Consider the following 14,860-nt stretch of genomic DNA (forward strand, 5'->3'; position numbering starts at 1 on the left):
AACTTATGTTTTTGTGCTTAATTCTTAGTGCCTTTTCCTGGAAAAGTTTCTGCAGTTCTCAAATATAGTACTTTCTTTAAGGTTGGCTTTTTGTTTTTAACAGTGTGGTGATTTTGTACCTTTAAAGTTTATAGCCAGAGATTGCCTCTGGTACTGCTAAGCTATGTGAAATGATTAAACAAGCTCAGTAAGGAATAATACTGCTGTGCATCTTGCTGGTGGAATTTGTGGTCTTTGAGAAATGGGAACTTGTGTATCACTTAATCTCTCTTGCTTACTTTCCTTCCTTTCCAACAAGCTGATACAGTTGTGTCACTGCAGGCAGTGTTCTGTGATTGCCTTGGTTTGCAGTGATGATGGGCTTGTGGAGAACTACAGCTCTCAGCTCCTGTTTTCTGAATATGATTGGGATGAGTTGGGTGTTTCCAGTTGGGCAGCTTGTCCTTCTGTGGGGTTTGTGCAGTTGTTAAATGCACAAACATTGGATGGTGCGCAGCATTCATTTTCTTGTTTTTACAGCAGGAAGGTGAAATGGAAGGTGAGGCAGTCGACGCTATTGTGGAGGAATCAGAAACTTTCATTAAGGGAAAAGAGAGGAAAACCTATCAAAGACGCCGTGAAGGTGGGCAGGAGGATGATGCTTGTCATATACCACCAAACCAAGCAGATGGAAGTGAAGTGGTGCAGGATGTCAGCAGTGGAGTGCAGATGGTGATGATGGATCAGCTGGATCCAACTCTTCTTCAAATGAAGACCGAAGTCATGGAAGGTGCAGTGCCTCAAGAAACTGAGGCTACTGTGGATGACACACAGATCATAACACTTCAGGTTGTTAATATGGAAGAGCAGCCTATAAACCTTGGTGAGCTTCAGCTGGTCCAAGTGCCTGTTCCAGTGACTGTACCTGTTGCCACCACGTCTGTGGAAGAACTGCAGGGAGCTTATGAAAATGAGGTTTCCAAAGGAGGCCTGCAGGAGGGGGAGCCCATGATCTGTCACACCCTCCCTTTACCAGAAGGCTTCCAAGTTGTGAAAGTGGGTGCAAACGGTGAGGTGGAGACACTGGAACAAGGTGAACTTCAGCCACAGGAAGATCCCAATTGGCAAAAAGATCCAGACTATCAGCCACCAGCCAAAAAAACAAAGAAAAACAAAAAGAGTAAGCTTCGCTACACTGAGGAAGGCAAAGATGTGGATGTCTCTGTATATGACTTTGAAGAGGAGCAGCAGGAGGGTTTGTTGTCCGAGGTTAATGCAGAAAAGGTGGTGGGCAATATGAAGCCACCAAAACCAACAAAAATTAAAAAGAAAGGTGAGTTCCCCATCTGCAAATGGATTTTGAAAATGCTTTTGTTGTGGTGATTGCAGTGTGACTGAGGCAAATGAATACATGCAAGTGGGAGGAGAGCAGACATGCCCAATGCTGCTTGCTCACAATGTAACAGTGCTTGACTACAGTGTTTCTTGGGCACACCTCCCTTCTCCTCTCTATAGGCTAACAGGGAGATAATTTTCCACAAGTATGATACTGTGGCATTAATATTCTCATACAAGTATGACTGAAAAGATTGTTCTCTTTGCTGTACTATGCATGTAACAGTTTGTGTGCATGTTTTACATCAGGAGCCAATGGTATAATTAATTCTGTGGGCTTTTTCATAACCACTTGCTGAGTAAGGTAGATAGTGCAAAATACAGTAATAAGTATGTTTGATTTTTGTTAAAACTGAGTTAAGGAACCCTTTTTAGAGTGCAGAAGGAACATTAAGTTCTGGCATACCAGTGAAAATTGAATCCAAACGAGCCACAGGCAATGCAGTTGGATTTAGTGGTGCATGGTGGTTCCTTGCAGTAGTTACATCCCCAAGAATCTTTCCTCTTATGTTACACAGTAGCCCACACTACTGTCAAACACTAAAGATGATTTCCTTCATGCCCAGGTGTAAAGAAGACATTCCAGTGCGAGCTGTGCAGTTACACTTGTCCGCGTCGTTCCAACCTGGACCGCCACATGAAGAGCCACACCGATGAAAGACCACACAAGTGCCATCTCTGTGGCAGGGCTTTCCGGACAGTCACATTGCTGAGGAACCACCTCAACACTCACACAGGTACTCTTGGGTTTGCATGCATTGTCTTTTAGGGTCTGCTCTGCCATCACAACAAGGCTGAATGTAGACCCTTCTTGTTTTCCTACTTTCTCTTCTGGAACAAGCTAAAAAAGAGGAAATGGCATAGTTGTTTTCTGCCTGGCCAGGTCAGATGCAGAGCTTATCCTGTTCACAGGTACAAAATTGATCCTGGGCTTGATCTCAAATTACCTGAAGTTATAGAAATGTTCTCTTTGCCTTGGGCATTAGCACTCATGTTTTCAGCTTGTTGTGCCTTACTGCCAAAAACAAGAGTGTAATTCATAATCCCTCATTTTCTCTGCTTACTGAATTTACGCCTAACTAGCTGGTTTCTAATGTGTAAACAACCAAGTGGTACAAAAATAAAGGAGTCTATTTCCTCACTGAAAGGATATTAATTCTCTAAGATCTTAAATCTATTAGTTATTTATACAAAACCTCTGACTTTTGTGCATTCTGTTGCTCTAATTTAATCTTTCAGAACATAAAAGCAGTCTTGCTAATTCACTTCAAAAACAAAAAATAAAAAAAAAAATCCACAACCAGCACTGCCCCATATTTTCTTTAGTCACTAAATCTGTGTGTCACTGTCTTCCTGTCCTGCTGCACACCGTTAGGTACTCGCCCTCACAAGTGCCCAGACTGCGACATGGCCTTTGTGACCAGTGGAGAGTTGGTTCGGCATCGCCGCTACAAACACACCCACGAGAAACCATTCAAATGTTCCATGTGTGACTATGCCAGTGTGGAGGTATGGGACTTGTTACAGTGCTGACTGCTTCCTTGTGCACTTCAAAGCTTGTTCACCATCTGTTACAAACTCTGTTCCTAGGCATTTCCTCTTTGGCCATTTGGTTGAAAGGCTCTGGGAAAAAGAAATTATAAATCAGGGCTGCTCTTGGAAGCAAATGGTGGGGTTTCCTCAGTGAATTAGAAAGCAGTCTGAGGTCACTTACAGAAAATCTAGGTGATATCCATTTCCTCTTTGGAGACAATAGTTGTTACAGTTTCTTAAATTATTTGTCCTTTAAGCTGATTGCAGGAATTGTAGTGTGCTTCGTGTTGAAGCAGACAGACATTTCCTGCTGCAGTGGGATGTCCTTTCAGTCCACAGTGCTCTCCCATTTTAGAAACATGCATTCTGCACATCATCTGTTTATGCCATGAAGGTGTCTGCAGCTAAAACTAATGAGCCTTTGTCTCAGTATTGGTGAAAAGCAGCTTTGCTAATGTTAGATGATAGCTTAATTTGCCTGAGCAGATTAGACATTCTTGAATACCTTCCCTCCATGCAGTATTGTTAGATATTTTATAGGACAACTTTTATACTGTGAAAGGAAATCTGAGCCAGATGATGAGCTACATAATTTTTAAAAAATGGGATGTCTGCAGTGGAAGAAGGCTACAGTGGGAGAGCTTGTGTAGGGGCTTCAGGTTTTTTTTTTCAGCCCACGCTATGCCTGCAGTGCTGTCACTTCAGGTCCTGTGGTTTGAGTGCTGAATAAGTTATGTTGCAGAGGTTTTCATAGTATAAATTAAGAAAGAATAACCAAGTTGGTCCTTATGAGGTCATGCTGCTTTTTGTAGGCATAAGTTGGTGATTAAGCAGCATGATCAGGCTGGAGCAGAAAATGCCATACCCTTGGTGTTCTTGCCTTGAGCTGTGTTTGTACCTTCTAAATAAAAGCAGGAGAAAAGAATTAAGCTTCCCCACACCACGTCACTGTGCCTCTCCAGGATATTTTAAAATTTTAGGGTGTCTTCAGATACTGAGATGGTCAATAACAATAAGGTGAGCACAGAGTCTAAAGGCCTCATTGAGTGTGGGAACAAGCATCAGGCAAGACTGGGAGTGAAGCTGGGAGGCAAGGTAGAGTGGGCATGAGCAAGTGGCTGTGTGCAGTGGGAAAATGGCACTGAAAAGTGCTTGTTTGGTTTTGTGCCTAAGTAAATATAAACTGCCTTAAACTCTTGACTGGTTTCTTGTGATTTTGGCCTGCTCGTCTGTGCTAACTCAGTGTTGCCCTTGGCTTGCAGGTTAGCAAATTGAAACGCCACATCCGCTCGCACACCGGGGAGCGCCCGTTCCAGTGCAGCCTGTGCAGCTATGCCAGCAGAGACACCTACAAACTGAAGAGGCACATGAGGACCCACTCCGGTACTCATGCCATGTTCTCCTAGTCATTGCTGAGGCTGCAGTGTCTGCTGACACACAGCAAACAAACACTATTGCGTAGTTTAATATAAAACCTTTTTAAAGTGTGTAGCTGAAGAGAACGCACCACGTTTTGTAAGCACTTGTAAATTTAAACCAGGTTAAATTATTTCGCTGAGAAGTGAGCTTGGAGGATTCTGATTTCTAGTTTGACTGTGAGGTGATAAAATGCAGGCACTTCTAGTATGAACAGAAGAAGTTTCTTCTGTTTGCAGTGTTCCAGCTGTAGAGTAGAGCCATTTGCAGTTTCGTGCTTCAGTGCATTTTTAAAAGCATCTCATGCATGTTAGTTCATAAAGACGCTAATTTTTTCTTCAATATAAATAGGGCTGATTTTAGCACAGAATGTTACTGCAGTGCCAAATTAATCATATTGCTAAAATTGAAGGGGAGAAATATGCCCTTTTATGTATACATGAACATTCAGAACCTCCACCCCAAAAAAATCTGATGTGACTTGCTCTCTTCTGGCAGCATGTAAGTCCTGCCTATATTTTTCAGAGTAAGAATAATTTAACTCCCTTAAGGACTGAACTTTAGTTTATTTGTGGAAAGACATTTACTGGAGCTATAACTTACTGAGCTATAACTTACTGTTACTGAGCACATTGTAGAATTACAATTTCTGTTGTCTGTGTATTGCAAGTTTCTGGGAGGTTGTTTGGGGCTTCTTGGTGAGATTTCTTTTTAATAAAAGTACTTGTTCTTTTTTTCCTGAAGGAGAGAAGCCATATGAATGTTACATCTGCCACGCTCGCTTCACTCAGAGCGGTACCATGAAGATGCACATTTTGCAGAAGCACACGGAGAATGTGGCCAAATTCCACTGTCCTCACTGTGATACTGTTATAGCAAGAAAGAGTGACCTGGGTACGTGTCTCCCAAATGTGGCCATTTGCTGAAGATGATACAAAACTTCCCAGAATTAGAGTCCACATAACCCAGCTGCTGTCCCCTAACCCAACAGCCAGTCTGGTAACTGCACAACATGAAGCACAGCTTCACATCTGGGGCTGGTAACACACACCTTTAGCTTACCATAGCTGCTGCAAGTTAGAACAATTTTCAGTTTCTTCTCATTATTTGATTTTTTTTTTTTCCAAGCATACCAGGGAAGTTACTGTTTGCCCATACCTGCAAGGCATTTATTGAACTTGGACTGAGATTTCAACAGCATAAAGATTGGGATCTGAAAAGCAAGAAGATCACTTGGGTTAACCTCTTGCACATTGGAGGCCATTGTTTCATGCAAAGATATTTTCATCAAGTTAAAAGATTTGAATTAGAGCAAGCATTTAACTTCCTGGGATTTTTTTGCTCAAAAAAGCCCCGAGTCCTTGCAGTAGGACATTCCTGATCTAGTGAGCAGTACCCAGTGTAATTCCAGCAGGCAAGCTCTTCTGTTTCTAGAAGGTGACAAACAATATCGTGCCCAGAGCAGCTGAGGGAAAGGAAGGAGCCACGATTTGGCAGAACTTTCTGTCTTTGAACAGAATTACCACCCAAGTAAATGGGAAAACAGGCTCCATTCCAGTGAAGACAAGTGCTACAGTGAGAGGCAGTTTGAGAGGAAGGCAGTCAGTTGATGTCAGGAGCAAACAAGCTGATTTACAACAGAGGAAAACTGATGTTGGCTATGAAGAATTTTTCTTCTAATAATGCTTTAATCTACCCTAAGCTACCTCGTGCAGCTGTGGTATGCTCTTAGTTGGGGGATTTTAAAGAAGTGACTAAAACCTTTTGGGGATTATCTGCTGGTATCCCTGTTGCCTTCTAGTCCTGTCACTCTGACTTCTAATCCTGCAGAAAATCCTGTTTCCCCCCACTGAATTACCTGGCTTCTGGTTGTATCCAGGCAATTCAAGTTAGTCTTAAACATAACAGTCCACAAGACATTTTAGTTTGACAATCACGTGTCATCAAATTCAAGTATCCTGAATCAGCATAGATTGCAACTAGTAACCAAATCTGGAATCCTGTGGAAAATCTTAATGGAGTTTTTCTGGGAGCTCTTTCTGTCTAGAAATTATTCCAGTTGGTTTTACTTGTGAGTCCTTCAGGTTTTTAGTTGAATCCTAAATTCTACTATTTTGGCTGAGTTTTGGAGGATCACTGAAGGACTGTGGGCTCATCTTTCATGCTTGGAAAGCCATGGTGGTGAAAGCTTTTGATTCTTTTTCCTGTAGGTGTCCACTTGCGGAAGCAGCATTCCTACATTGAGCAGGGCAAGAAGTGTCGCTACTGTGACGCTGTGTTCCATGAGAGGTATGCCCTCATCCAGCATCAAAAGTCCCACAAGAACGAGAAGCGCTTCAAGTGTGACCAGTGTGACTATGCCTGCAGACAGGTAAGCTGGGGCCACTGGCACCCCTTAAGAGTGTTAGGACAGGAGCTGAAAGTATAGGATGGAAATCTTAGCTTTTAGATTTGACCAGCTGTCAAGATCAAATTAGCTCTCTAAATTTTTTGAAGGGTGTAAAGGAGAGTACAAGTGGCCTTTTCTTGTGTGATTCTCTCCTGTAGAGAAGAACCTTCTAATTCATAACCTTGATGTACCCCTTGACTAAGGAATAAGAGTCCCTATAGGATGGGAATAGCTAGGGCTGAATATGCTGTCAATCAAGATGTTCTTGCATTGATGTGGAATAATTCTTTTCCTGATATTAACCATAAAATTTTGGCCTCGTTTTAGCTGAAAATTCACTTTTCTGTATCCATTTATGAGTTTCCATTTTTCCTGTCCGTGCCAGGAGCGGCACATGGTCATGCACAAACGGACCCATACTGGAGAAAAGCCTTATGCCTGTAGCCATTGCGATAAAACCTTCCGCCAGAAGCAGCTCCTCGACATGCACTTCAAGAGATACCACGATCCCAACTTTGTCCCTGCTGCCTTTGTCTGCTCCAAGTGTGGCAAAACATTCACTCGCAGGGTAAGGGAATATGCTTTGAGGGGTGGAATGAGGCTTTTGGAGCCAAGGGGAGGGAAATCTTTACCCAAAAGGAAAGATGGGTGAGGTACAGGGTAAAATATGAATCTTTTAATAGAGCCCTTCTCTTTGAGAGGGAAAGAGAGGAGAGAGAATTGAGAATTGGTACCGATGAATATTAGTGTTCACATCATGAGCAATGAAGGAAATGCATTGGAAATGCAATTTCATTCATAAAGTTAATGAATGTACCCGTTTCCCCTCAAGAATCTCTCTTTAAAGAGCAAAAGGCAAAGTTACCAGAAACATGTTTGAAAATACAGAGCCAGAATGTCTGATCTTGAATTCAGTGCATGTTTTAACTTTTTGTGTGTTTCTGATCTTTCTCTGGGTAGAACACAATGGCCAGACATGCTGATAACTGCTCTGGCCTAGATGGTGGGGAAGGAGAGAACGGAGGAGAGACAAAGAAAGGCAAACGTGGCCGGAAGAGAAAGATGCGTTCCAAGAAAGAAGATTCTTCTGATAGTGGTAAGAACAGCTCAGTACCTTCTGAGAGTTACAGGTCTGTGATTCACTCTGTGTGTTAGCTGCTGGTTTGCCAGTTCTGCAGGTTTCTTCTGGCACTTGAAAGAGTCTTGTCTGGTTGGCAAACACAGAACATGGTGATACAAGGCCAAGTACAGAGGGATGTACTGTCTGTGAGGGATAATACACAGCCTGCTGTCCCAGGCCTGTTTCAAGACAGTAGTTTAAAAAACACTTTCTGCCACCCCTTGTGTCAGCTGTGCCATTCCTGCCCTGCCTGTGTGGGAAACTCTCTGGTAATTTTTTTCAGAGTCCCAAAAGAGGCTGTGTGGTTCTGCAGTGCATTGCTATGAAATGTGACTTGATCATTCTTCACCATTACTGGGTGGCATGCCCAGACAACTCCACCACTGAATAGTTTGGCTGCTTCTGTGGAGAAAGGCAACATCCAAGGGAGTGGTGTTGAGACATTAATACTGTATATGAAGAGAGATTAATACTGTGAGATTAATACTGTATATGAAGGAAGAACTCAGTCCTACTCTTGTCTCCTGGTAGAGGAAAAACTTCATTATGTCTTCAACAGGAAGAGCCAAGTAGAGTCTCAAGACCAACCAGTTCAAAGATGATTTTGCAAAAGGAGTGTTGCTGATTAGTCTTTTATCTGGAGTGCTTGGTGTAATTAATCAAGGGGTGTAGGTTGGGAGAACAGGGATATTTCTGGCTAGACAATGCATATCTGAAAATTTCACATGGCAAACAAGTTTTAGGATGAGTATAATCAAATGATTTGCAAACCTTGATTCAAAAGCTATAGATATTGATGCTTAAACTCATGTTTGTATAGATATTTAGAAAAATGTATTAGGTGAATAAAGCACATGTAACTAATTGTGCATTTAAAACATGAAAAGGTAATGGAGGCAGGGTAAAGTAACTGATGGACGGTAATACAAAATGTGGCATTCTGGAGTATTGCATTCTTAGTATCTGATTTTAAATCTTCCTGGGAGTTCAGCCTGTTCTGAAAACTCACATTTTATTTAGTTGGTTTGGTCTGAGTTTAAAACAGTTTTTTGTAGGGGGAGCTCATCAAAAGTCAGGCTTTGTAATGAGCTTTGTGATGATATGCAGTGAATGATGCCAGGCTCTGTGCTGAGGGAATCCCTTCAGCCTCAGTAGAAGTGCAAGTGTGGGTTGACCTCAGAAGTCATTTGATAAACATGAAGAATTGACCAGTGAGAGCTGAGTAGCTGTAAGAAAGATGTGCTAATCACCTGCTTGAGGAATTGCATTATTCACTGTTGTGTTTATTTGGATTTCTGCAGTTTCATGAGGTTTGGCAACTACTAAATACCTAAAAATTATGAGCAAAGCTGGGATGAAATAGACCTTTTTTTGTTAATGGGAGAGGTGGGGGAAAGACCCCAAACAGTGACAGTTTTGTCTCCTGGCTGCCCAATATTAGACAGAATGTTAATTGATGGACATTGAGGGGAGAATGTCAAGAACCTCTAAAAAGGTGGGATCTGAGAAATCCAATAAATAAATTCCTCATGGTGGGGAACCATGATTGTAAAATCATGCAGCTTGTGCATGCCCCAGTGTGGGTTGGAGTTTTTCCCTTTAGTCAGATAAAAGGAAGTATCCTTGTGGCCTGTGTATTCTTGAGTGAAGCCACTCCTGTAGTGAACAGCCTTACAAGTTTAAGGGCAGTCATTTTGCTGTCCAAACAATATTATTCTCTTTGACATCTCTCACTGCTTTTTTGTGTTTTCACATTCTGAACGTGTTGATGGTCGTCACCTATTAGGTTTAAGGAGTGTTGTGAAGAATGAAGTGTAGGGCTTGAGGGGTAGGAGACTGGCTCTTGGATGCCTGTTGGGGTTCTCCTGTTTCACAGAGATCCTGGAATGGCTGCTACAGCAATTTACATGGGATCTACCTCTTTATCCCCTTGCCCCTCTATTTTCCCCACACTTCTTGAAATAGCCTCATCTCCTCCCCTAAACATCCTGCAAATAGTCCTTTGTGATCCTTCCTCCTGCATTATGTCCCAGCCAGGAATTCCCCAACACCCCATAGTACCAAAGGTGATGTCAAGAGCTGCTTCCTGTGACTCATTGGGATGGGTTTCACACCTAGTGGCTCTCCTGAGGGTGTCCTGACAAGAGGTTTGTTCCTCAAAAGCTGTGAATTTGGGCTCCCACCTTCCATTGTGCAATGCTGTGCTCTGTGTTGTGCAGGTGGGACTTGGATGGGCTGTTGGATCCTCTGCTGGGCTTGGGAGTAGCTCAGCCATGTGTTATTTGGTCTCCCTTGTGCTGTTGTCTCTGAGCTCCTTTGTGCATGTGCAGAGCTGCTTTTACCAATGAACAAAATTTAATTACCTTTTGCTTTCTGAAGGACAGCTTGTTCCCTCTTAGCGAGGGTAACAGATTAACAGTCTGTGGCAACAGCTTCTGAACAAAAGCCTTACTGCCTTCTTTCTCAGCAGAGCTGACTCCTTCAAATCCATCCCTTTTGGATGGGATTTGATGGTGCTTTTTTGTAGATGGATGTGTTTTAGTCTTGTTAAAACTGAAGATTTATCTGACATTCTTTCTTACAGAGGAAAATGCTGAACCAGATTTGGATGATAATGAAGATGAGGAGGAGACAGCAGTAGAAATTGAGGCTGAACCAGAAGTTGAGCAAGAGGCTCCTGCACCACCTCCCAGTAAGAAAAGAAGAGGAAGACCACCAGGCAAAGCTGCTGCACAACCAAAACAATCCCAGCGTAAGTCACTAATTGAAGCTGGCCGTACCCTGCTTGCTTTAGCACCTTTTCCTTGGATTTGGCCATTCTTGTAGATGTGATCCCTGCAAATAAGATTATTTTAGAAGTAGGTAACTGTACTTGTCTCTACATTGCTAAGAACTCACCTTGAAATCTGTTGCAAGGGTTTCCTGGTCACGAGGGAACATGGCCACTTCAGGCCATGCTAAAAAAAAAAGGCCATTATGTTTGTTTAGTATTGTTTCATTTCATAGTTGTGCAAATTGATCACTTCTTTTTGTACCAGTTATGGTGTCTCTGCCAACGTACAGTCCTTGGGAAAATAGCTGGCAGTGAAAACATCATGGTGTTCTTACCTGACTAGGTTTTGCAGGTGTTGCCACAAATGAACTTGCTTCAGGCCGTTAGTTCTGAGCAAGGACCAGTGCAGGTGTCGTTTCAGCTCCACAGGGATGTGGTTAAGAATAGACATTGTAACTGTGCAAAGTCGAAGTAAGTACATTTTAACCTCAGAGTAGGACAGGAAATTAGTTCCTGTTAGGAGTTGGTGGCTTTCTCAGTGGCTTGGCTATCTGCTCAGTGATACAAGTGTAGCCTGTTTTCTCTCTGGAGTTATTCTGTGGAAACATTTAATAATCAATTTGTCATTACCAATTTCCCCTTAAGTTTAAGCTTTGTCTTAGGCCCATATATTGATATGGGCTTTGGTTTTGTTCATTATTCTGAGAAATCCATTGTTTGAAAAATGTTTAATATGAAAATGCACACTGGAACTGTTGTACTGGGGGCCTGTCTTTATAAAGGGGCAATGAAATAGAAGCTTGGTCTTCAGTGAGTGAGGTGGGTTGAATTGCTTCCCACTGTGGGGGGAGTGCTTGCTGTTGGCCTCACCTTCCTTTGCCATGGAATAGTCTTACCAAAGACCTGCTAGAGGCATGCAGGCTGGCTCTGGAAACAGTAAAATAATCTGTTTGTCCCCCCTCCTGCTTTGTCTTTGCCCTTCCAGCTGCAGCAATCATTCAGGTTGAAGACCAGAACACTGGTGAAATTGAAAACATTATAGTTGAAGTGAAGAAAGAACCTGATGCAGAAACAGCAGAGGAAGAGGAGGAAGCTCAGCCTGCTGTAGTGGAAGCTCCCAATGGAGACCTCACCCCTGAGATGATTCTCAGCATGATGGACCGGTGATGGAGGAACACCACGTTGGCTGACTGAACTGGCCTGGGCTGTGTTTAAGCGGCTCAAATCTATTTTTTTCCTTTAATCTTTTTTCTTGGCTTTGGGAAGTGCATCATTTTAGACCATTTTACCAAACATACTGGGAATAAAACAATGTTAGAATGTGATTTAACTAGAACTTGCTGTTTTATGTTAGCATTACAGGATCATGGAACATTAGGAAATATTTTGGAGTCCTTGAGGGTTTCCTCTGAGATGCTTGATTTAGTTTTGCTCTGAACTGCATTGTAAAGCTGGTCCAAGGGCCGTGTTTACATGCAGCAAGTTTTAATATACAGAAGTGGAAGCCTTGACTAGAGTATGTGGAAAACCACTCCGGACTTGCCCTTCCAGTTCCCAGAGTCCTTGAGCCTCTTCTCTCAGTAGTGTTTTTAACTGTAAATGCAGACTTGGGAGGGTTCTAGACTTTTGAAATGTTTTTTTGGTTGGTTTTTTGTTTTGTTTTGGTTTTTTTTTTGTTTTTTGTTTTTGCTTTCTCCCACTGAGTAGCTCCGGTTCTCCAAGTCGGCTGCACATGGTAGTTTTGGCATGCTCCAACTGGTTTCTGTCCTTAATATGCTTTGCTTTCTGCAAAGCATTTCTGTAATGGTCAAGCTTGTAAATAACTTTTTTTTTACATTTTAATCTTTTTCCATTAATTAAGAGGTATGCAAAAATGCATTTTAAAGAAACCCCAGTATTCTAATTCCTTTCAAACTAAGTGACGAGAATTGATAAAGTGTAAATGTTGGAAAAGCTGTTGATAAGGTAGAGAAAATATGTACCCAGACTATTGCTTGCAGAACAAGAGAAACCCACATGTGAAATCTGGTTTTGAAGCACAAAAAATTGTATTTTATAGAATCTTAGACTGGCTTGGGTTAGAAGGCACTTTTGTAGACCATCTAGTTCTACCCCGCTGCCACAGGCAGGGACGCTTTTCACTAGACCAGCTTTCTCCAAGCTCTGTCCAACCTGGCCTTGAACACTTACAGGGATGGGGCAGTAAGTTTCTCTGGGCAACCTGTTCCAGGGCCTCACCACCCTCACAGGGAGGAATTTCTTCCTAATAGCCCATCTAACCCTGCCCTCTGTCAGTTTGAAGCCATTCCCTGTTGTCCTGTCTCTCCATTCCCTTGCCAAAAGTCCCTCTCCAGCACTCTTGTAGGTTCCCTGCAAGGTTCTGTAAGGCCACATTAAGATCATCCCAAAACCTTCTCTTCTCCAGGCTGAATAACTCCAGCTCTCTCAGTCTTTCCTCATAGGAATGGTGCTCCATCCCTCAGATCATGTTTGTGGCCTCCTCTGGACTCGCTCCGGCAGTTCGATGTCCTCCTTGTCCCAGGGACCCCAGAGCTGGATGCAGCACTGCAGGTGGGGTCTCACCTGAGTGGGGCAGAGGGGCTTAATTCCCCCTCCCTGCTGCCCCCAGGGCTCTGTATGCAGCCCAGCACACACGGCTGGGCCATGTCCAGTCTCTCCCACCAGCTCCCCCAAGTCCTTCTCCCCAGGGCTGCTCTGGATCTGTTCATTCCCAGCCTGGATTGATCCCAAGGGTTGCCCCAACCCAGCTGCACTGCCTTGCACTGGGTCTTGTTAAGCCTCATGAGATTCCCAAGGGCCACTTCCTGAGCTTGTGCAGGTCCCTCTGAATGGCCCTGTCCTTCAGGTGTGTCACTGCACCCTAAGCTTGGTGTTAGCAAACCTGCTGAGGGTGTACTCCATCCCTTCATCTATGCCATTAACGGTGATAGTAAATAACACTGGTCCCAGTATGGACCCCTGAGGGGCACCAGTCACTGCTGTCCATCCAGAGTCTAAGCTGTTGACCACTGCCCTCTGGATGTGACCATCCAACCAATTTGAAACATATAATTAACCTTTTTGAGTTGTAATTTCACAAATAACATTTTCTTTGCTCTATCTTGTAGTTGTATTTTGTGTTTATGAATCCTATGTTAAGACAAAAGTGGTGATTTATGAGTGGGTCACTGCAGCCCTCAACCTGGGCCAGGAAATTTTATTAATAGGTCAGTAATTCTACGATTTTTGAATCTCTGATAAAGACAAAAAAAGGAATAATGTGAAATACAAATGATGCCTGTATATGAAAATGTCACATGTTAAAATATGTAAGCTTTTTATAGAGCCTCAGTCTTGCTGATTTCAAACAAATTTTTCTTCTATGTATCGCTTTTAAGAGAGCTATCAGTTTAGCTATCAGACTCTAGGTTGATGCATTTTTGTACTTAGCTGTACTGTGTGATATTTTTCATTATTTTAGGAAGCCAACACGGGAAAAAAAAATACTGTTATAAAATATGTAATGGGGTTTGAAAGCTGGGAAGGAGAATATACTGCTGTACAGCTAATAAATAATAACGGATTAACACGTGTGCTCACTGGTGCTTCCTTTGTGTGCATCAACGGTGCGACCTGCAGCCATCTCCAGATGGAAAAGCTGCTCTTCCCAGAAGGATGCTGTCAGCAGGGACTGGCTCCTTTCTCGCTGCAGGTGTTCCCTCTGCCCCATGCCAAATGCAAGGTACCTGTCCATGACTTTAAATCAGGGTGCGCTGCTCTGTGTGTGGAGGAGGGAGGATGTAAAATGCAAATGTTGGTGTTGACAGCTTGAGCTTGGAGTAACACAGGAGTAGTTGTTAATTCTGTTTGTTTTGACTGTGATTTTAAATGTTTAGTTAACAGGAATATTGTTTCCATTTTATTCTGAAAAATTCGACTGGTACTTGGGTGGAGTTTCTGTGGTGTGTTTTTTTTAATTACCTGTGACAGCAGCTTGGGGTGCCAGCTGTGGGCAGTCACTGCAGGTTCAGCATAGAACCTCCTACTGCTGGTACAGGAGTCACTGCAAATGGCACTAAGGAGACTGTAACCAAGCACAAGAGCTGCTAGTTCTGGCTTTCACTAGGTGTTTGGTGACTCGTTATCCCTGCTCTTGAGTGATGGTCCTTCTATGACTGCCAAGGAAAGCCTGTCTGGAGGTGGAAGTTTGGAGTCCTGAGGCTGGAGGCTTGTTGCAGCAGGTGGGAGGTTGTGT

General features: G+C 43.0%; 1 protein-coding gene across 5 annotated transcripts in view; it reads left to right on the forward strand.

The window, feature by feature from the left end:
* CTCF (CCCTC-binding factor) overlaps nucleotides 1–14,194 on the forward strand; it is a 34,671-nt gene extending 20,477 nt beyond the window's left edge. For 3 of the 5 annotated variants that reach the window (XM_039721493.1, XM_039721491.1, XM_039721495.1), the window contains 10 exons: nucleotides 520–1,312; nucleotides 1,941–2,111; nucleotides 2,750–2,883; nucleotides 4,170–4,290; nucleotides 5,068–5,217; nucleotides 6,534–6,694; nucleotides 7,098–7,280; nucleotides 7,673–7,808; nucleotides 10,417–10,584; nucleotides 11,591–14,194. In XM_039721493.1, coding sequence (XP_039577427.1) covers nucleotides 532–1,312; nucleotides 1,941–2,111; nucleotides 2,750–2,883; nucleotides 4,170–4,290; nucleotides 5,068–5,217; nucleotides 6,534–6,694; nucleotides 7,098–7,280; nucleotides 7,673–7,808; nucleotides 10,417–10,584; nucleotides 11,591–11,772 — 2,187 coding nt within the window. In that variant the 5' untranslated portion in view covers nucleotides 520–531 and the 3' untranslated portion in view covers nucleotides 11,773–14,194. The remainder of the gene's footprint in view (nucleotides 1–519; nucleotides 1,313–1,940; nucleotides 2,112–2,749; nucleotides 2,884–4,169; nucleotides 4,291–5,067; nucleotides 5,218–6,533; nucleotides 6,695–7,097; nucleotides 7,281–7,672; nucleotides 7,809–10,416; nucleotides 10,585–11,590) is intronic. The other 2 variants (XM_039721496.1, XM_039721494.1) reach the window with 1 other exon arrangement.
* The last annotated feature ends 666 nt before the right edge of the window (nucleotides 14,195–14,860 follow it).

Source organism: Passer montanus, unplaced genomic scaffold (genome assembly GCF_014805655.1).
Source record: "Passer montanus isolate IOZ18808 unplaced genomic scaffold, ASM1480565v1 scaffold45, whole genome shotgun sequence".
NCBI classification, from domain to species: Eukaryota; Metazoa; Chordata; class Aves; order Passeriformes; family Passeridae; genus Passer; species Passer montanus.